Raw genomic sequence first — 21,432 nt, 5'->3', positions numbered from 1 at the left:
CAAGCTTAAAAAAACTGGCGAACAATAAAAAAGAACACAAGTGGATTTAAAATGATTCAGAGAACGTAACAGGGCCGATATGTCGAAGTTTGGCTGACTCAAATAATCCTGGCTTTGCCATAAATGATAAAATACCTGATTGTCACTGTCCCTGGCATCGGTGCTGTCCGCGAATACCTGAGAATGCTCGTGATCTGGAACGGGACAATTCCAAACCGGTGGTCTACCGAAATCGATGAAACGATCGGTTTTCAGATAGTCGGAGTGAAAGCTGACCTCTTGCCTCTCGTTTAGTGGGCCGATGGCCCAGATGATCGCCTGCGATCCGTTTGTCAGGATTTGATGGTCCAGTTCATCGTTCGTCTTCAGTGGTCTCTGATACGTGACAATGCTATATCCGTCCACCAGTGCCGCGTTCAACAATCGAATAGAATTCGTGTTCTCCTGCAAAGCGCCGATTCGGCCGGGTAAATTCAATGTAAACCACACGACATTCGACCGTTCTAACTGCACGATGGCAACAAGATAGATGATATTAGATGGGCGTAAAGTTAGAAGTAATTAACCTGTATGCGTGTGTCTGGACAGCTGCCTCGTCTTCCGGAACATTGAGATTTAGCATCCAAAAAGTAATCGACAGCGTAGCCTTGAAGGGTTTGCTTATCGACCCAGGCGACCACGACATCTCCGCCGACCATTAAGCTTCTTTCCGGATTCGCTGATAATCCGAACGCCATGTATTGTCCATCGTCTGAGGATAAGATACGTCTTTAAAATCGCAATAGAATCAAGTACGTTTATTTGCTCGTACGAGCAAGTGAATGCCGAGCAGCTATTATCCAAACTACGATAATTTCAATCATTACGAATTCCTATAATGAGTATATCTATCGGAATTGGACTGCGAACTTTTATGCTTTTATCGGGAGAAACGTTCGGAAATGCGCAGAACGTGTACGTACAGTAGAATTCAGTTTCTCCGAATTTGTCGGCAAACAAATAATTCGTATAATCGAAGATGCTATAATAAGGGCGCCCAAGACCGTGGAACCGAACAGGAAAATTTCATCGTTCGTAATCTCGTAAAATCTATTTCCCGTAAAAATTAAGAGATCTAGTTCGGTAGGGTGGTTCCTAATTTACCGAACGGCCCGTTTAAACCGCGACCAGGCGTTAATTAGAGTGTGAAACGCAATTTTTCGTGGTCTCTTTTTCCGCAAGAGCGGTTAGATTTGACGAAGGGCGCAAATAGGGCGCACAGTCGGTGTCACAGACAAAGAGGAAAATTATATTTTAACGACCTCGTTCGTTCGACATATGTACATACATATATCCGCTGACTGTGAATACATATGTACCGTGTTTTATCAACGACAGGAACGCGTCGGAAAATTGAAATAGTATTTTATCTGTTAAACGGAACCGGTGACGAGCTATGGCCGAGTGAGACGAGATAGGTGTGCGAAGTATTGTTAATTAAAAGTTGGGCCGGATCTTCGGTTGGTATGTAAATTCACGCTGCTTTCAATAAATGCGATAGAAGTTTTGTTCTTTTGTGAGACCTACGCGCGGACAGCTCGGGAATATATACTCACCAAGTTTTCCAACGAGTTGGGCGACTATGCTGTCTCCGGCCACGGCCCATCGCACCTCAAAAGCCAGCTTGTCCTCCAGCACTTCGCAGTTCAGTTTCGACTGAAATCAAACGACAAACCGTTTACCATCGTTTTACAACATCGATTCCCTTGCATCTCTCGCGATTTACCGTAACCGGTCGATCGTGAATCTCGTTGTCGCAAACCCTTGAAACTCGAAGCCACTTTTTCTCTCGGCAAGACGTTAGAACTCGACAGACGACGTCGTCCAGTGATAAATGCGAAAGCGAAAGAAGAAATTTATCGATGTCAGACGAAGAGAGAAATTAAAAGTTCGAGTTAAAGACAACTCTTGAGGAGTAAGGCAAGGAACTGATTCGATTGTCAAGAAAGTAATACGTTTATTCGCATTAATCTCAAGTAAAAACGTACAAAAAAAGATTGATAGAAAAGTAATATCATTCGGTGCGTGTAAATATAATCTATATCTGGTAAATAGGCATATGCGCGATATAAGCTTCTGTACTTATAAAGAAGAACTGGCCTAGGTAGGAAGGGGATTTCCTCAGTTTTATTTCCGAGCGATATGTCCTCCGTCTCTTGGAATAACGCGCGCCTCCTCTCGGACCGCGAAGATAAAAATAATTAACCCTTGTATCACAGTCGAATAACCATCGTTCTCTGTCCTTACACGCTCGGCTTTTACAAAAATAATATCTCTTCTTCTTAATACTTATACTCTAAATCGATGGTCTTTAACCACGACGAACAAACTTATTGTACAATCCAAACATGCCATTCATTCGCAAACTTATATCTTATCGCTAATATTTTTTATTAGAGATGGACCGAAACCTGATTTCTAGATCCGCGTGATTCGGATCCGAAACTCTGCGAGGTCTCGAAACTCTCGAAACGCGAAACTCTTGTAACCCGGAATATTTATCTTTTCTCATTTTTTCCTAAGAAATATCTATCTTGCCTATCTTACTTGCAGGAAATAAAAGTCTTAAAGAGTCTTCTCGAGAAACTGTTATCAGAAACTGTTTCACAAGTTATTTAGGCGAATTATCGTTTACCTGGGTTTTGAGAGTTTCGAATCACGGAAAATGGCACATGGTTTCGAATTTCGAGGGGTTTTCAAGGTTTCTAGCGACCCATCTCTGCTTTTTATTCTTTCATCGTTCTTACGGTGTTACACGCAACGCACGAAAGGGTTAAGGCTGTCGATAAGGATTCGTAGCCTCGAAGGTCTATTCCAAGTCTCGAATATAGCGAATCTTCTTCCGATGGTTTCCACGCTTCTACGCGATGTGTTCGTGTAGCGCACGCAGATGAGCCGAGAGACAAACCGATATCCAAGTGTCACTAATATCGACACATGTTTCATACGAACTCGGAAGGGAGACAGCAAAGCGTGAATTATGGCGACTCGTATTGTTCGAGGAGAACGCGACGCATCCACTTCTACGGGAGCGAGATCGTACGTCTCTTAGAATAGAATTCTAAAGCGGATTCGAGAGATTAAAGCCGTGTCTCATAGGTATGTGTCCGTGGGACATGGTCTGCGCCTACGTAGATGCTTCATCACGTTACTCCCACACAAGGTAAATTTATTTTTCATCAACGAGCGAGAAATTTAGAAAAGTTTTCTCTTTGTTCGTCTTATGAAACGATGTGTAACTTTGAAAAATCTGATATTATTCTCTTGGAACGTAGTCTTCATGTAAAAATAATACTAAATTAACCCCTTAACAGTTTAGCCCGTGACAATCGAGCCGTTGATTAATTTAGCCGCTTTATACAAGATGAGCATCGATCAAGTGCCTTGACACGGATATTTAACAAATTTTAGAAAATGATTCAATTATGGATAAGTCTGGTGGATGCCAGCCATTCACACCGTAAGTGTTACGAACTTACGTCTCTGTGTACAGGTATGCGACATGGAAAAGTTCGCACTCTTTTGTCATATTTGTTTACGAGATAAGAACACGTGTTAGTCTATCAGCTATTTTTCACAAAGTACATCTCTGCATCTAACAAACCCTTTTTGTTAAATACTTCTTCTTAGTTATATAGTGACGTTAAAATTTAAAAAATCGACGAAAGACGTACTTATCAGGTATTTTCTTTATGATCTTTGATCAAGGTAAAAAATTCCTACTTCCACCTGACTTTTATTTCTTTATCTTAAAACGGCACGTACAAGCAGCTGATGAAACCGAAAACAAATAGGTACTTTGCGCGGATTTCGTTGAATTTGCCGAACTGTTAAGGTATTATAAGGTATTATAAGCAAAAATACGCTAATAAAAGTATGTCTAATTGCGCTTCGATACGATTCACTCTGCACTTAAGCGTTTCGCTCGTATGCAAGATGTTTCCGTCTGTGCAAGTGTCTGCGAATGTGTACGATTTACAAGCGCGTGTATACGTTACTACAAGCGGCTGTACAAAGTGTAAACCGATGTTCAGAGATTCCTCGTCTAATACATTGCCGGCGCGTGTTGTTAAATAAATAAAGAAGCTAGAGTCATCGTCCTGTGCCCCTCTTCTCCTGCTCTCTCGTGTGAAACTTCGCCAAAGTGGTTGTACGCGACTGTGAAACTTTACGAATGAGCCTCCGGCTAATATTATCCCAGCTGTGCCACCTGAGGTTTCCACGGTGAAACGAAACGAATGATCGTCGGTAAACGCTTGGTGGCCAGCTTACGGAACTTTCGCTAATTTGTCGAAACGCGAGTTTGACCGAGTTCTGTTAGGCAGTCTGATTTACCATTGGTTTACCGTTACCGCGATAAATCATTCGCTATCCTCTTGTCTTAGCTCTTAGGAAGGTACGAGTTTACGATGCAAGCTGGACCAAGTGTATCTTGGATCGAATGCTGTTGATCGGAGCTTCTTCGAGTTGAACGACTAATCGACTAAGGAATCGAAGACAATTCGAGGATTTCTATTGCGAAGAAACTGATCTCCCTTCGATGGGAAACAAACGTCCCCGCACAAGGAATCTTCGAGCTGTCCGAGAGCAGCGGACGTCGCCAAACGAGTTAAACTGCGTCCTCGTTGAAGCAACAACTTTCGTTGCCCCTTGTTGTTGCTTGTTCCAAACAGTACTCAACACGTATCAACATTTTGTCTACATTGAAGCAACATAATTTGTCTCGATTGTGAAGCGATATTTGTTCCTTGCTACAAGTTGTTCACGAGTAAACTCGTTGTGAAACAATGGACAAGCCGTGTACCGATGGAATCTTTCTTTCTGTCTCTTATTTTTCTTCCATCCTTAAACCTCGTTTACATGAAGCAACTTTTGGTCGAACGATTGAGTCGATGTAAACGCAATGTCGATCCAGTTGAAATCGAGTCACTTCAGTAGTCGTCTGATGTAAACGCGGCTTTGCCGTACGGACACAGATGAAACACAGACAGCAGCAGCATTCGTTAATGGCAACGAAAACGCGAACAGTTACCGAGAGACAATAACCAGCAACTTCTTCAAGAAACATGGATCATCGATAACAAGTTCCTCGTTGTATCTTCAAGGAGAACGCAGTTTTATAATACCTTTAAATATCCATCAATAACGAACGAAAGAGTCTACTCGTCTGTCACCTTGGAATTGTAAAAATCTCGAGTAAGAATTTGGCTGGGGCTCGCTAGTTGGTTGGCTACGCGATCTCGATCGTATTACAGGCTGAGTTGCGACCGTTTCGACAGAAGGCTGACCGTTAGCGGATCTATACTGTTCCTGATACGTGGCATCGTCTAGATTCGTGACGTCGTCGCCGTACTGAACAATCGCGGTCGATCTTCCGACCGGTGTCGGATAAGAGGCGGATTGATGCCGGTGAAGCTGCTGCGCGAGTGGTTCTTGGGTCTGCAAGCTCTTTGGTATTCGATAGTCGATCGCCTGGACCACTTGGACCTGGTCTTCTCGGCGGAGGATCGGCCGGTAGGTTGTCGGTTGTTGGTATTGCTGCTGAGTAAGCAACGCGCTCGCGAGGGAAGGAGAAGGAGACGGAGAAGCCGGTGACGACGACGACGCCGAAGTAGCCAGCTCGTACAGATTTGTCAGACCGAGCGTCTGTCCCTGCCCTCCGCGATGCACGTTCTGCAACACAAGGACAGAGACAGAATGTTATGCATAGGTCTTGCGAGAGAAGATATTTTCTTTCTAGGTCTATCGGCGTCTCAATGATTCGTTTCATATCGTTTCGTTTTGAATAAGAAGCAGCGGTACTGAAACGCGTTTAACGCGTTCTTCGTACGATAAAAATTCTACGCCACTGAGAACCGAACACATTGAAACACCGACTAAACGCTAGAAATTCTCTACGTTGGCAAAGACCACGGTTCCTTCTCTGCTTCTTCCGGAATAAAACAGCGTGGAAGCAGAGGACGAAGCGTAAGTCGTTGACGCAGGACTCGGATGTTTGGTCGGAAAATCCGTAAATCGGTGAACGCATTGTCGTCCGGGCGACGTCCGCTGACAGCCAGATATCCAGTCAAATATTGACAGAGACAAATTCACCATGGAACAATACCGAGTCTGTATTGATTGCTACCGTGAAAGGCACATTTGTTTCTGTACGTTCGACTGCGTTTACGCGACCGGCTATACGGAAACGCGGAACATTTGTTGTTTCCACGACGGACTACATCCATTGCCGAGCGAAAGAAAATATACACAGGGAGAAAGACGTGGGCAATTTTTACTTTCGACTGCCGATCAATTTTTCTTAAGCTATAGTCTGTTGAGAATTCAATTACAAACGCAATTGGATCGCCCTTGAGGAAAGGCGGGCGCGAGATGAGAGCAAAATGTGTTCGATTACGAAACATTTGGACGTAATCTGGTTGCGAAATGTCTACGGAATATGAAAGTACCTGGAAGTTTGGTTCAACCGAGGGAAACTTACAGGACGTGACGTAAAAGCATCGAATCGGCTAAAGACGATGTAGATCGATCGAGGACCGGTAAACGTCAGCTCGAATCCCTTTCCTCCTGCCAGTTCGAACGTGATTGGCATTTGCAGCTTGTACAATGAAGCCTCGTTCAAGAATTACCCTCCGGAATGACAGGTCGCGCGATGAAGGCCGAGTTACGAGCCAATGAAAAAGTCGACCTCGCCGCCTTTAAAGTTTCTGTACGTACGTTTTAATTAGCTCGTAACTCGATCCCGAAAAGTTGGTCGCAAGATTGGTCGGATTAGCAAAGGGGCGTCGCGTTTAAAAGATCCAAGCCGGCGTCTCTTCTTGCAGCGAGCCCCGCTGACTACAAGAAGCCTTTCCAGCTTACCTGCGGCGAAACTCCGAGCATCTTTAGGGACGGTGGCACGTTAAGACCTTGCGGAATTTGTACATGGCCGAAGTCCACGGTAAACGCCTCACACCAGACGCCGAAGTGGCCGATCTGGTGGATCGTTAGATCCCCGGGCAACGTCAGCACGATGGCTTTGCGATCGTATCGACGTAGTGGCTGCTCCTTTCCGTTCTCGTCTGGTACGCGAATACCTTGCGGCGACGGCGATGGTCCAGCTCCAACCCAAAATTTCGCATCTGCGAAAAGATTTCATCGTATGGCAAGTTGATTATCACGAACATAAGTTGGAGAACTCTGTGCAAGATCGTATATTATGATTATCTTTGTTGGTAATTTAAGAAAACCAACGCTCATTTGGCAATTACTTTTCATCACATTGAAGGGCTTGTCGATAGAAATTCATCGAAAATACGTATACTGCAGTGAATCATTAAGTCTCTTGTGTTCGCAAGCGTTCCGAACAGTTGAAAGATAAAACTCGACGAGCAAAACGGTTAAAGCAAACGGATGTAAGAAAAATAACGACGACAGTGTCTTTTTTGCGTGTATCGTCACTTGAACGAAGAATTTACACGGCGTATAAGATATGGCGACTAGACATATATTTCATGGTAATATCAATATTATCATTGTTAGTGTAGATCAGGTATCATTCACATTCAAATATAATTTTGGTTACGTGATTTATTTCGCGAGTCGAAAAGTTATAAAAACCTAGAACCTTAAGTATGGGTTTCCCGTATCGTGTTTCTTCTTAGGCTTTGGTTACAGCGCAGCCATAACCTTAGTCAATCGAATAGCGTGAAACTTACCAGGCGCCTCGCCATCGTAGCTGAAGCTTGGTATCAAGAGGGTTTGTGCATCGACGACGACGATTGGTTCGGAGCTTACTCCGTGTACTCCGTTCAGAGCTGCCAATTTTTGAGGTTTTGGGTAATCGAATCCTCGTGGTATTCTGACGTCACCAAAGTTAACCTGCCAATTATACGTTTTAAAGAAATTTTAATCAGCTGTCACGTTCGATCGAATAGAAAGATAATTTAACCGATGGTAGATAGTTTAATGAAACGAAGAATTCTATCTGACTAGATACTTTTGTACACGATTGTATGACGGGATTACATTTCCAATAAGCTTCAATTGCATTTGAAACATTTTTACGATCTAACAATTTTCCCAAATATTGAGGCAATATTTCTAAATGTTGGTAGAGGACACATATATATATTTATTACGTCAAAGTGTTAGTCTCGAAAGGATTATAACACGTTTAATATATACTACAACTGCAATGACTACTCTATGCAATAGGTGGTTTGTGGGGAATGTAGAATTCATAAGCTTCAGAAATAATGCCGCAAACAGATTCCATTTTATCGTTTTCCAAGCTCGTCCGCGTAATGGAAATTCGACCATTTCGCTGCCGTTCCGTCGTGATCGAGCTTTATCATTCTGGGGTTACACACACGGTATCTGCTGCCGCGTGTCGGACGCTGCGGCTCGGAATAAATTTTCGTTGCGCTGGCAATATCAAGGACGTAAATCGACGATCTGTGCGGACTGTCGGGGATAACCGGCCACATGGAACGAGCGCTTTTGGTTAAACTTCTCGTTCGACTTGAAATTCCGCTGGGAAAAAGTAAATCGAAACTTCGATGACGTCTCGCCGACTTGTTCGATAAAGTCTGCGCGATAATTTAGTCAGCTTAGTAAGTTGATCTTCGTTACGAGTCAGGAATTACGTTCTCGTCTACGTGTAACACTACACTTCCTAGAATTAATTGTCGAAAGCTATTATCGAAGGAACTGCTTGCGAGATATAATTTGATAATATCGAACCGTATTGAAAGATCTGTGCAATTTCGTTAATGGTCAAACCATTGAGGACCAGTGAGGCAGTGAAATAATTGGTAAAAATTGTATAAACGCGGCACTATAAAAAGAATCGACTATTAAAGCTAACTATTAACTGTTAAACCACTATTAAAGACTTAAATAGAGTACTGTATCGCTTTATCAAGATGATAAAAATATATTAAACGGACAGATAGTTCACTCGATAAATCAGGATCATAAAGAAAAGATTGCATAATTTCGGGAAAATTGCTATTCAAATTCTCCGAACTTTATTAAATTGTAGAAAATAGATGCAAAAAAAGGGGTAGAAATTGAAAGAGATATTAAGCATATCCTTGGTATTAGCTTTCATAACCACAACGTTAAAATACCAAATTCGATAATGTAGATTAACTGAGAAGAATTGCAAATGAAATGTTGCGTTAATGCAACATTGATTTATAACGGGTCAAATAATATTTCTCGTGTCTTGTGATTTATAGACGATAATGTATAGCTTTTAATGCGTGATTCTTAAGATCGTAATCGGATTTCCAATTGCTCGTTTGCATTTAAAAACATTCTCGTGGAACGATCGAGTGTAATTTGCTGAGAAGTTCGATGTTGTTGGTATGGCTCGGAGCCAACCGTAGGCAATTGCTTTCTATCCTATAGAGGTACGCGTGCCAACAAACTACGAGCGTGAAAGTTGCACGGCAAAGAAACGATACCGGTTTCTTGTGCTGTGCAAGTGGAATCGAAGCGACACCGAAGGTCACGAGCATGATACGTTTCTTACTCACGGCGAATTCGTCGCACCACACGGCGAACCACTTCACGTTGCTCAGCGTCTTGCCATCGGGTAACGTGAGCGTGATGTCCTTCCTACGATACCGCTTCAACGTGTTCGATCTATGGCAAACGAATGGATTACGGTTCTACAGAGATCAACCTTCATGATCTTTATTCGATTGCTCCACCAAGGCAACCGCGTCGGATGCATCGCGCATACATTGTGATAAAACATTCTGGATAAAGAATAGCGAGATGGAACGTAAACAAATCGACTATAGACAATAATTGAGAGCAAACAATTGGAAAACGAACAAACAGACCTAAATATCATAAATGCATCTTACGCGTACGTTGATCCTGCTACAATTATATTTTTCCAGGATCATGTTCCATTATAACGTAGTATGATAATCAGCTAGTATCTAGCTAGTTAAAAGTTACAAGTTATAGTCTTCTCTTTTACGATCCAATAATGTTTCGTTAAATACTCGGACGTCAACTCGGCTAACTTGGAACTTTAGATTACTTTTGATACGATTAGATGTTCTATTTAGATTAAAAGATTTCTTAAGTTTAAGAACAGTTCTTTTCATTGTTAAAATGAAAGTGAGATTGAGATATTAAAATCCAATTGCAGTAAGATTAGAACAATTCCGATTGGATCGTAAAATATAAGCTACACAGATGTAAGAACAAGTTTTTAAAATATCGTGCGTTGTCCGAAATTAATAATATAAAGCAAGGAATCTAAAACAAGAAGAAACTGACTATATTCGTCAGAAAGATGGTTTGCCAGCTGCAATTTGAAAGAATTGGTACAATTAAAAATTATAAAGAGCACTCACGATCCACGCTCGTCCCGGAGCCTGATTCCGTTTCCATTAGGACTCTTCGATGTACCGACGTAAAAGTAAGCGGCTGAAAAGAAGATAATTATAATTGCAGCTTTCGCTGATTGCAACGAATTATTGCTAATTACTTAATTTCAGGCACTTGGCCGATCATCCGGCAGCAGTGAATTTGCTGCAACGAAACGGTCACGAATTGCAACTCCGATAACGACCATGTTATTTCCTTCATTTTCTGGATCGTTGGCAACTTTACTTACTGGCGAATACACGTCGCATAGCGGAGTGACCTTCGCCAGCGAACGCTTTCGATTTTATTGAGCCGTAGCATGTAGAAAAGTGAGAGTAGCGTACGAGTCGAAAGGGAGAAGTAGAAGTACCTTTTACAGCGGCGATTAACTTAACTTTAAGGCTTGTCTTACGTCGTTTCGCGTTTATCGATGCACTTTGCCACGCGCGATTCAGAAAATTCATCGAATCATTATAAATCTTTCTATCAATTTCCATTGTAACGCACGCTATCGACTACACGTATTGGGACACTTATTCGTTACGTTTATAGGAAAATTATGACAGATTTGAAATTGATCAATAGCTTGAGAGATCAAAGAAGAAAATAACGTATATATAAAATTCGTCATTCTTCGATGCATTTCAATTTACGAAGTTGATCGGCATAGCTTCTGAGCGATACGTTTGTCTACTTATCTACTTTGAATTGTTTAACTCGACCAAGCGTGCATTGTTTCTCTGGTAGATACGATCGTATAAGAAAAGATGCCATGGCGCGATACTACCTGTTTATAGAAGCAGCAGCTATAAATGTAAATTAATTAAAAGACGTAACAATGATATATTTTACTATTCGCTGTATTCATGTTGCGCTTATTGGAAAAGAATTGCAAATATTAGCGCAATATCTTTTTCCTTTTCTCTTGCATCCTAGATCGAAGTAATTCGTTCATAATCTTGCAATTAAAGTACATGTTGTGAAAAACAATCGAGTGTCCTAATAGCGATGGTAGCTGTCGAATCGATGGAGATTCGATGGGAATTCAATGGAACGCGAACAGAGACAAAGTCGTAGAGCGATTGAAAGTAACAGAAACGTTCGTAAAAAGAACGAATAAATTGATAGAGCGATCACGTTTCGTCGCGTGGAAGGAAAACGAAGAACGATGGAATAGAACATAAAAGGGATCCGCGGAACATCGACTGTTCTTCTCGGCTGTCGAATCGTCGATGTAAAACCAGCGTCCTGCTCGAAACGTATCCACCGTCGACGGTCAGAAACGGAGATGTTTCTCTTTCTCGATAACAGTATGTGGCTTTACGTAGGAATCGTGAAATGTCAGGAGTCGTTTCCTCCGACGCGTACGCTCACTCTTTTTCCCGTGAAAACCCCGGCGAGCCGGCATGATCGACGGTTGCACTGAAATGAGAAAGTTTCGCGCGAGCCATAGCCCCTCCTCGGTTACGAACTTGGTGCTTCGCCGTCGTACGTGAAGTCCTTGATGAACAGAGTTCGCCCGTCCACCGCGTAAACTTCACCGCTGACGCCGTGATGAAGTTCCGACAGCTTGCCAATAAGCTTTCCGTAATAAGCTGCGCTGCATATCTCTGTAAACAAAATCGAATTTAATTAATTAGCGTGGATTAATGGCCACGACAGCCCGCCGAAGCGGCCAGCGCAGGTAGCCGCTTAACAGCGACGCGAATATTTAAAACGGAAGCGCAGATATTTAAAATTAAAGAAGCAGATATTAAAATTCAAGATAGTGGCCAATGGGGAATATCATGGATTTATCTCACGAATAACGAATAGACTAGCGATTTTTTATGCGCTTGTAAGAAACAATAAACTTAGAAATATAATGAAGAAGTCGATACATAGGAAAGTCAACAAATATCCGCCGCGGTTCAAGAATTATTAGCAGAAACGAAGAACAATTAGAAACTGACAAAATCGATCAAGTGGAATTTTCCTCGTTAAATAATGCTCGCACAGAATAAAATATCACAAAGCGATATCCGAGTGGTCGGAACAGTTTTCTACCGAGTGTATATTTCTTTAATCATATTCTCAAAAATGTGAATTTGTGTAAAAATCCGCAGACTAATGACGACGCAACCCGTTTATCGAAAAAAAAGATTCAGTACCAGCCGCATGCATAAATAATCGCAGCTCCAACTGCTTAGTCCGAGTTAAGAAATTCCGTTTATTCCTGGATCACTGATTCTTGGGATCGATGGACGTTTAACGGTAGTCGATGCTTCGCTCGAAGATCGATTTTACCGTATATATTGTGGGTTTAGCAGGCTAGATCGTTACGAATCGCGAGGGTATGCAAAAGCGAGTTCCTCGGATGCTTGTTGAGCCTTGGCAGCAGCGCGGCATGTGGAGCAACATCGTGTCGCACGAGATCACGGAATGTTAGTCATCTGTTCGGATCTCGTGGTTCTAACTTGCTCCCGACAATTTGCTGGTTCAGGAGATTCTCTAAAATACCTCAACGCCGAAAGATCGATCATTTTCACGGCGAACGTGTTCTTGGTAAAAGGTCTTATATCTACGAGGACTTGTAATTATTCAATTATTCTCGCATCACTTCTGTCAGCATCCAATCAGTCCTGCAATCATCCAATCATTCTTCGTCATTCGTCGTTGCATTGTTTCAAGATCATTTCTCGTTACATACGAAACATCAACGCACTATTTGCCGATATTTCAACTGCGTAAATCGAATGGCTATCGAACCACATTGATCCTGTCCGAAAATTTAGTTAATCTCTAGCATCTTTAAGGTAGAGCCGTGTACTTTAGTTATTTGTTCTTAGCTTACGTTTAAACTCCTATGTATGTCTTAAGTTTTAAACGATCAAACTTCGTCAGTGGTCTATGAGCGGAAACAGGAAACAAGTGTTATTAATTCTAAAATCTCGCGTGCTCTACCACGGTTATTTTGGAAGGGTAAATTGTGCATTTTATTCTGGATACATGTACCACATTTTAATTGTACTTGCTCAAATTTTTCTGGCATTCCCTCGACTAATTTTTTCTTACACATTGTTTACATGTTCTAAGATCCAGTGAAATTTTTAACTAAATTAGGTCACCGAGACATGTCGAACTATGATCACGCAGAAGACTATCGTGTTTCTTGCGTTGATACGATGTCTCCATTGTTTAATAATAGAATACACAGTAAAGTTTCTCTCAGTGTGGCTGAGAGATACAAAGGACATATTAATGATGTTGAAAAACTTATTTCGATCTTAAAGACTTTGTGTTCTAATAAATCTCTTTTTTCAAAGTTGTTTATTCACAACAACAACAAAGTTGTGTATCACGAAGTAAGTTAGATTAATCTAATAATATGTTAAGATAACAATTACTCTGTCATATGCAATAAATGAATAACTTGTGTAAGATCTGTGACAAAACCGTTTGTAATTGCCTTTGTTCACCGGCATCGAAAAGATTAACTCCTGATACTAAGCGTACGTTGTTTCAGAAGCCGGAACCAAGACGTTCTTCTGTTCCGTCGACATCACAACTGTCGATTCAGTCAACACCGCAGCAATCGTTGGCGCCTGAGGAGTACTTACACCAAACATCTGCCCTGTTGAATCTCTTGCAAGAGGCTAGACGAATTGAGGGCAACAGCGGACGAGATACTTTCAGCGCTTGAGGAGTCTGAATTTCTCGAATTTGACGAAACTCTAGACACAATTAAATTATCGACGCGGAATTGCGAGATTGAGAAAGGGATGGTTTATCATAATTTCTCGAATCATCACAGATTACTCGCCAATCAATGTTGGTGTAGTTTTGATGACTTCAAGCAGTTTGTTTTTGATTATCAATTTCTTGGTTTCTATGTTATTGCGAATCGGGACCTGATCCGCGAGGCTTATGTTAAGTTATGCGGTCCTGCGCCCTTTTCGTCGACAGCGCGTTTCCCGGACGATTTCTTTGTGTTCCTCGGAGGACCATTGCGTTCGTATTTTGAACAGCTGATGCGCGTAATAGATTTACCTAAGCACAGTATAAACAACAATGCGAAAAGGTCTTTCGACATTGCGTTCCAGCAACTCGCCACGGTTGCGTTTGAGATTAATGTTAGTAAACTTGAGACTCGGGGGGTATATTGCAGGGAGGCTTTTGAGAGGGTTTTCGGTTTGGAGTGGCGGGACGCATAATTAAGTTCTTTTGCTTTTCTTGTCTTTTCTTTTCTCTTTTGTTTTCCTTATTATTTCGTTTTATTTTGTTATTGTAGCTCAATTTAGCTTTAGTTACTTAAGGGCGGGGTAAGGTTAATTCGTACAAAAAAAGGCATGTTTTTATGAATTTTTTCTGGCGATACAGTTAAAATTTCTTTTTTAAAACCAATAGTACATTAAAGTATGACATTCGAAGAATATTGTATGAAATTTTCACGCAGAAATATTAAAAAATACGGCACTTATTAATCCCGCGATCGGTCCATTCTTTACGATAATATTCGTCTATTGCCTCTAGGTTTCATATTTTTGTTTTGACGTTTTGTTTTGTTTTTACGTTTCTACAACGTTCTTTTTTTGTTCCTAGAATTTCTTCTTGAATTGTTCTTCTTCATAGAACAAATTGATCGTTTAAAACCGAGACTGCATTTTCTTTTTTTGTATCGCATTCTACGTTGTATCTTTTCTGTACCAAAGGATTTATCCCTTTTTCTGTTTAAATAAATGGAATAAATAAATGGAAGACGTTGATGGACAGGAACCTTGCAACTCTATTTCGAATTCTATCGCCTCTAATTCGTTTGCCTATCTCGATTAACTGCGAATAGAGGAGCAAGATTGGTAAACAAGCGCGCGAAAACTTGGTCCGGCAGTTCTCCAGGAGAATGGTCCGAGAGAAAATCAGGGTTAACATTCGCATAAATATGCTATTGCGGCGTATCGAACGTCAAGGCCAATCCCAGTGGCGTGGACCGTTCGTTAGATGCTAACGAATCATGGAACCGGTCGACGATCGATCTCGCATCTAACCCTTTGATCGAGCGCGTACCGTTACCGCTCTCTCGGTCGAACAGGATATCGTCCATCCGATGAGATTGACGCATGCCTGGGTATAAATCCTGGATCGTTCACGGTCGCGTTCTAAACCGTGCGTACCACCGTTCCGACGTTCCACGACGAGTCGAAAACATTGGAAAAAATCGACGCGATCCCAGGAAAATTAGATACGTCTCGGGGAATGATCCGTGTACGACGTTCCGTTGTGCCGTTAACTGTCGCTGGTAATCGGTGATGTAACGTATGGCATGGAGAAACGATCGTACCATTTTGTTCCACCACCTGATGGTATTTAATAATTGAACAAAAATGCGTTGTTAACGCTAAGCCTTCACCGAAGCAACAGGAAGGAACTTCTTGTTGCCTGCTGTTGCAGAAGCAACAGTACTCAACCTCCAATGCTCTAATAGCAATCGAGTAGTACTCGGATAGTACTCTAAATAATATTCAACAAATATCAACTCTCGGATACACTTTGCAGCCGCAGTGAAGCAACTCGATCGGACGAATATTTGAATTTCGCGTCGATTTCAAAGCGACACTTCTCCTTAGCAATAATTAAGCTGCTCTTTACCGAAGCAATAACGAGGAACATTTCGCTTTTTCTCTGCTGTTGCTGTGCGTTCTAAATCGATTTTAAAACGATATTTACTCCTACCGACAAATATATACAGAAGAAACATTTGTTTCTGCCGCCACGTGCTGTTACGTGTTTCATTTTCTCCTTTCGTCGTTACGCTGCCAACGAGAACAGGCAACAAGCAGCACCTTTTGCTACTGATAGAAACGCGAGAGAACATGCAGTGAGATGCTATACAACAACTAGCAACATCTTCGAGGAACATGGAACACTAGTAGAAAGTTTCTCGTTAATGAAGACGCTTGTTTACGCTCATCGATCGCAATGGTTGTTTTATGCATCTGGCTAAGGTTGACGCTAAAGAATTTCCTATCGCCACTACACAGCTATCCCATGGATCGGAACGTAGCCAATGGATGGAACGTAACGACGATGATTTTGTTAGTACGCGAATGTCACGTGAAGTAGCGGACGATGAAAATTCGCTTTCCATCGACGGACGAATGTAGCCGACCATTAAGCTGCGTAACGTGTAATCTTGAAGCGAAGTCTTGTCATTGATCGAACTGCTCGATCTGACATAAACTCGCGTAACGAGAGTTGAACGCAGACCCCGCTGATTCTCTCTGGAGAACGCGGTTATTGCCGCTCCTCTAATCAAGCTACCGGTCGATCGAGAGCACTGCGCTTTGCCCTTATTATTTGCATTCACGCACTCCAATGGATCAATCGATGCGCGTTTCCTCGGAAACTTAGAATTAATCCAATGCGTTCGTTCCGCCAGTTGGGATTTTAAACTGTTACATCGAAAGATTTCTAACGGGACGTCATACCATTTCACGAGTTTTGCACGTTCGCTTTACTCTCCAGAGTGCTATCAAATTGCGTATCCATTTAAGAGCAGCTACGAGAATTTTGTATATTTTCTCGAATAGACAATAGAAAATTTGCCTTACTGTCAGATAGAAACCTTAGAACCGCGTCCACTTGAAATTCGTCTATGTCCACTCTCGATAAATTTGCCTTTGGAATTCACGTTTGGAGCTCGCGTTGTTCATTATTCACGACGGCCATGTACGACGTTTTAATATTTTTATTATAAATCCCCCGAACCTGTTGGTCGATACGTGGCATGTTGTAAATTTCTTCCTCTTTAATGCGTAACTGATGATTAATCGCAGGACAAAGTTTAATGCATAACATTAGCTCGTCAGTGTTGAAACTTTAGAGGAACGAAATTTAATATAAAAGGATCCAATATTGTACATGGATATGGTAATTACGAAGAAAATCATCTTAAAATCGTAGCGTCAAAATGAGGCGATCCCACGATTTTTGAACTGAATTCTCTGGTGAACGGTACCTCATGGTCAGACATCGATCACAAAGCTTTTAACAGGATCAGGCTTGAGGCTCAACTTCATCTCGAAGAGCCGACTTTGCGATAAAAACAACATTCTCGAAAACGTAGCGTGTCCTTGACAGTCCGCCTTTCTACCAGACTGTATAAATATTTCACGTACTTTTACGCGCAAATTTCGTGGTCTGAATCGCGAGTGTATTTCTACCGGTGCAATTTGCCGATTACGCGTAGACATCTTCTACCTGGCAACTTTGTTCTTCCCATCGTAAGACCGTTTTAGAAAAGATCAGATCGTATCGGATTCGAGGTTAGCACGTAGAAACTAGTCGATGAATATAGGGCGTAGTCGCAGAGACTTTGGTATCAATCGCTAATGAGAAGCCGAAGCGTCAAAGCAGTGTCGCTTTCGAGCTTTGAGAGGATGCATTACGTCGTTGCAGCCGCGAGCCATTAGTGCGTAATTATTGTCGCGGTAACGACAGGGTGGAGCGTGATTAAATTATTATGAACGTGGTCCGTAATTCGCTGGAGCCCACGGGGAGCGATAAAAAGCGGGCTACGCGGCCAGATGCAATGGAAGAGAAAAGAACGCTGAAAGAGAAAGATTACTTTAGACCGATCAAAGCGGGAAACACACGTGGCGTGTGTCTAATAGACGCGAGGACTGGAAATTTGGGTCAACGAGGTTGGTTTAAGATGAGAGAAAAAAGGGAAAAAGAGAGGGAACAGAATGGCAGATACATATCGGACCTTTGACATTTTCATACGAAAGAGAAAGCAGCAGGCGGACAAGCGTAATTGCCTGCCTCTGCATAATACTACTCTCGAGTTAATGTCGCAACACCAGTAGATGCCGGTAGATTCGCGGCAATAGAGAGAAAACAAGGTGTTTCGGAAACGCAGCGAAACCCTGCTACCAGCTAAATTTCATCCGGATCGACTCGCGATTCACGCGGTATTTCCCCTCTTTCACTCGGCGTCGCGCCTTTCAATTGCAATATCGAATTTTCCATTTTCTTCCCGTGTAATCTTATTTTAAGCCGGTACATCGGGATACGCCTGTTTCCGATAAATCCCATTTATCCGACTCCGTCGGCCTTCTATTCGCTCTCAATAGATGAAATTATGCAGCAAATTTCCCTTCGTGTGTTCCTCGAGCACGGTAAATTCCGTGGATTTCTTCTACTTTCGTCGAATTTCGAGTATCAACCACACCGGTACAATGTGAAACGTCGCGAGTCACGTCGTCACGATCAGTTCGCCGATTCGAATCAAAGTTGGAAACCGTTCCCGTCTGACTCTACGAACAAGTCTGGCTGTTCGAGCGATTCGGCCATCTGGAACTTGCAATCGAGAATCGTAAACGTCGAACACGCTATACCGGTGGATTCATAGACGTAGCCGCGATGACGGAAAGAAATTTCATTTGACACGTGTTCCAGAGAATCCGTTGAACGGTTTTCCTTTTACGGGAAGTTAGATCGACTATCGAAGCGTTCTTCGTAAATAGCGTGTTCCCTATTTACATAGCATCTCAATTAAGGTTCGCGAGTTGTACAATTCCGCGGCGTCTCGCACGCGTGGCCACTGGACCGAAACGCGAACCAAAGGTGAAAGATTATTCCAATGGCGGATTAACGCCACGTCCAGGCAGTGGCCGATTAGACACGAATAAAGGATATTTGCGGAGAATCTGGAAAGGTATGCAACCGTGAAACACAGGTACGTTAGATACCGTTTCGGTGTTTGCGCTCTATGAACGAAAATAAGGTCCCTGGGCATCGAATTAGGAGCTCTTAAGAGTTTCAATATTTGACATCTCTTTTGGTACAATCGACAGATATGAGCGAGTTATATAATAGGAAAGATTATATTATTTACTAAGTCGATGTGTAGGTATAGTGGCTCGTAAAAGTAGTTGAACTTTTTATCAACGTATTACGTGTGTAATAAAAAGAACATTGGGGAATGTCATTAGCACTGTAACGAGGCACGTGATTTATATTGGCGCAATCTGAAAATGTATATAGGAGTTACAAGATATTCATCGCAAATATATACCTCGCAAAGATCATCAAAGTATTTAAACGGACAATTATTCGTTGTAAATGTTAATAAGCATCGATGTTCAATAGGATCGTCTTTAAGATTTGTTTTATGTTTAAAATGGTTATTCACGCTGTATATTAATTTTATATTAAATATTCGTTTGCTTCAAACTCTCGTAATCCCGAAGTTTCTTGAGAATTGAATATTAATCATATGCATCTAATGAAATAAAGAGATTAATGATACGTTAATCAATTTATCCGATGTGCTATCTACGTGTGTGTAAGACACGTTGTAGTTACAAATAGCAATCCGACGACCAGAGACTGTAGAATCAATGATAGATCCGGTAAATCGATCGAGTTTGTCGAATCGAGCGTGCCTCGCCTGACAAGCAGAGAAATAAGATGGAAACAGGCTGAACTAAATTACCATATCCACAGACTAGCGTCTTTCCGCGTGTTCGTAGCACTTTCGTAAGCCGAGTGTCGCGAGATCTCGAGCGGAAAACGGCCGGCAGTTTCTTCGCGAAATCGTTACGACCGCGATACCGTACGTGTGTTTTTCTTCCTCTTTTTACGAATCGCGAATCTCTTTCTCCCGGCCGGAGGAAAAGCGCGGAACGCGAAAGTCACGCAGACGCCGCGAAACAGACCGGCAAATCGAGACGCTAACGTCGAAACGAGCCCTGAACGGAGTAACACCGTCGTTAATTAGCTTCGATCATTGCCACGCCAAGTATCGTTCGATAATTTCTTCGACTTCAAATCTTTTCACGTTGTTTCTTTCCTTTCGAACGATCTCTATCTACATTGCTGTTCAGGAGCCTGCCAATTCTTAATAAAACCGTTCACATTAGCGTCAATTAGGTTTCTTCGTTATACGAAATATCAATCTAAACGATACTCCATTATATCGGTCTACCATCACCTACATCTGTCCAATTTTCAAACGAATATAATAACTGTCGCAAGACTTTTCAGCGGCAGTGTATATGTCCTGATTCGATTTGAATTTGGTTTACGATTATTCGGCCGGACATTTGATTTGGACTGCAACCGAAACCAAATGTCATCGGTTTTGTCGCGTGACCTGTAACTGTGTATTGTCGAGACTCGATTCGCTGTTAAATATCGCGAGAAGCGAAACTCTGCCGCGATACCATTGACGCGCGTGAACGGTGCAGGTTCGGTTGTCGCGCGCACGCAATCACCGGCGACACTTGGCGAGTGATGTTTCGGTCGAATGGGTCTCGCCAACACCTTTACACCTTTACCCGGTTCGTGTCGACGTAGAAACAGGGTAGCACTAATGATTTTCTGACGCGTTGCGGATTCTGATGACGCGATTTTCAGTAGGTTTGAACTAGGCGTTCGCTACTACGCTGTAAGCCACCACCCCCTTCGTAAATAAGCCTCCTGCCGAACAATTCGAGCAACGAACTTTGCTAATAATGGTATCATGCTGCAAGCGTGTTCGGAATACCGTGCAAAGTGGCGAAGCGAAAGGCTCCGCGCTCGTTGAGTTTCCGACTATGCTACCGGTGTATTTAGGGGCAACAATTCTCTGTTAAAATATAGAATTCTGTTGGCACTCGACGAGAATCACTTTGAGTGGAATAGGAGGAGCTTGAGAAAGCGTTGGATACCGTAGCTTGGAAATTTTCGTGTCGATTATAACCGAATAAACTCACGTGTCGCCAGAAGAAGATAAATCGCTGCGACTAGACCAATCGAGGAGAGCCGAGTCGTGGACGATGTGGGTGATTGTGTCGTCATGGCGTCTTCGTGGTTACTGCCGTCGAAAGTGGCCGTCGTGGAACCAGGTAGCTTTGTCGATCCCACTACGATCACCGGCTCGCCTTGCCTCACCTCGCTCTCTCTCTTTCTCTTTCTCCATCTTGTTCTCGCTCTCTTCACCTCCTCTCCCTTCTGCTCTGCTTGCTCCTTTGAATCCGTCATTTCACCTCGCTTTTC

General features: G+C 42.4%; 2 protein-coding genes across 8 annotated transcripts in view; one reads left to right on the top strand and one right to left on the bottom strand.

Moving 5' to 3' along the window:
• The window catches only part of LOC117166241 (DDB1- and CUL4-associated factor 10 homolog), a 24,676-nt gene extending 9,508 nt beyond the window's left edge, over positions 1–15,168 (top strand). For 2 of the 4 annotated variants that reach the window (XM_076624737.1, XM_033350039.2), the window contains exon 7: positions 13,922–15,168. The gene's annotated coding sequence lies outside the window, so the exon portion shown is untranslated. Of the gene's footprint in view, positions 1–13,918 lie in introns of all 4 variants that reach the window. The other 2 variants (XM_076624735.1, XM_076624734.1) reach the window with 1 other exon arrangement.
• The window catches only part of Skeletor (DM13 and DOMON_DOH domain-containing protein skeletor), a 25,756-nt gene extending 4,324 nt beyond the window's left edge, over positions 1–21,432 (bottom strand). For 3 of the 4 annotated variants that reach the window (XM_033350034.2, XM_033350029.2, XM_033350031.2), the window contains exons 1-9: positions 21,150–21,432; positions 11,886–12,023; positions 10,401–10,473; positions 9,564–9,672; positions 7,737–7,899; positions 6,901–7,160; positions 1,596–1,695; positions 567–751; positions 136–444 (exon numbers count right to left, since the gene is read on the bottom strand). In XM_033350034.2, the coding sequence (XP_033205925.2) occupies positions 136–444; positions 567–751; positions 1,596–1,695; positions 6,901–7,160; positions 7,737–7,899; positions 9,564–9,672; positions 10,401–10,473; positions 11,886–12,023; positions 21,150–21,417 (1,605 nt within the window). In that variant the 5' untranslated portion in view covers positions 21,418–21,432. Of the gene's footprint in view, positions 1–135; positions 445–566; positions 752–1,595; positions 1,696–1,976; positions 5,713–6,900; positions 7,161–7,736; positions 7,900–9,563; positions 9,673–10,400; positions 10,474–11,885; positions 12,024–21,149 lie in introns of those variants that run through there. The other variant, XM_033350033.2, reaches the window with a different exon arrangement.

The sequence above is a fragment of the Bombus vancouverensis genome, chromosome 15 (assembly GCF_051014615.1).
Source record: "Bombus vancouverensis nearcticus chromosome 15, iyBomVanc1_principal, whole genome shotgun sequence".
NCBI classification, from domain to species: Eukaryota; Metazoa; Arthropoda; class Insecta; order Hymenoptera; family Apidae; genus Bombus; species Bombus vancouverensis.
The sequence above is the reverse complement of the archived record's forward strand: the minus strand, read 5'-3'. Positions and strand labels throughout refer to the sequence as shown.